General features: G+C 54.0%; 1 protein-coding gene across 1 annotated transcript in view; it reads left to right on the forward strand.

The window, feature by feature from the left end:
* The window catches only part of SNAPC4 (small nuclear RNA activating complex, polypeptide 4, 190kDa), a gene marked incomplete at its 5' end in the record, with an annotated part of 15,656 nt that overhangs the window by 13,223 nt on the left and 1,591 nt on the right, over positions 1 to 842 (forward strand). The window contains 2 exons of the mRNA XM_010144114.1: positions 1 to 267; positions 427 to 842. The exon at positions 427 to 842 is cut by the window's right edge and continues 2 nt beyond it. Coding sequence (XP_010142416.1) covers positions 1 to 267; positions 427 to 842 — 683 coding nt within the window. The remainder of the gene's footprint in view (positions 268 to 426) is intronic.

Here is an 842-nt window from a genome sequence, read left to right on the forward strand (position 1 = left end):
AGTCATGACTCCAATACAACAAACGGATCACCTTCCAATCCAAGCGTCATCTCGAAAGGGATTGTGGTGCAGCTGGGAGATCCGGTACCGCATAACAACGTCCCGGGGAGCTCTGATTGCTTGGCTGCACAAGCATTGAAAAACAGACCCATCGCCTGCAAACCTCCAAGTACGCAGCCTGCTGACAGTCCACCCCAGCCAGCCACTTCCAGCGCAGAAAAGAACCTCCTTGACTTCAGCCTGATTTCCCTGGAAGATGAGGGGCTAGTGAAGGAGCGGCTGGGCGGCCAACAAAGTGTCCAGGACCCATCACTCATCGCCTGCAAACCTCCAAGTACGCAGCCTGCTGACAGTCCACCCCAGCCAGCCACTTCCAGCGCAGAAAAGAACCTCCTTGACTTCAGCCTGATTTCCCTGGAAGATGAGGGGCTAGTGAAGGAGTGGCTGAGCGGCAAACAAGGTGTCCAGGTCCCATCACTGCAAACCAGGTTGCCTTATTTGCCACCTTTTCTGTGCAACTTAAAAACCCTCTCCAAGCTACTTCTGCAGAAAGCAGCTCTAGAAGAGCAAGCTGCTTGTCTTCTGCCTCCCGATGCCCGTCAGGGCGACGGCACTGGGGCTGATTTTCATGCTATTGGGGAACTGGTGCAGCAGAAACTTGGCAATAACCCTGCGTACCTCCTCCTGAAAGCCAGATTCCTCGCAGCCTTTACGCTGCCAGCTGTACTAGCAACACTGCCTCCTCCAAAAGTGACAACAACTCTGTCAGCCAGCAGGAAGCAATATGAAGAGAGTGACGAAGAGGAGTGGCAGAGTGAGAAGGAAGTGTCTGAGGAAGAGCG

Source organism: Buceros rhinoceros, unplaced genomic scaffold (assembly GCF_000710305.1).
Source record: "Buceros rhinoceros silvestris isolate BGI_N320 unplaced genomic scaffold, ASM71030v1 scaffold17169, whole genome shotgun sequence".
Taxonomy (NCBI): domain Eukaryota; kingdom Metazoa; phylum Chordata; class Aves; order Bucerotiformes; family Bucerotidae; genus Buceros; species Buceros rhinoceros.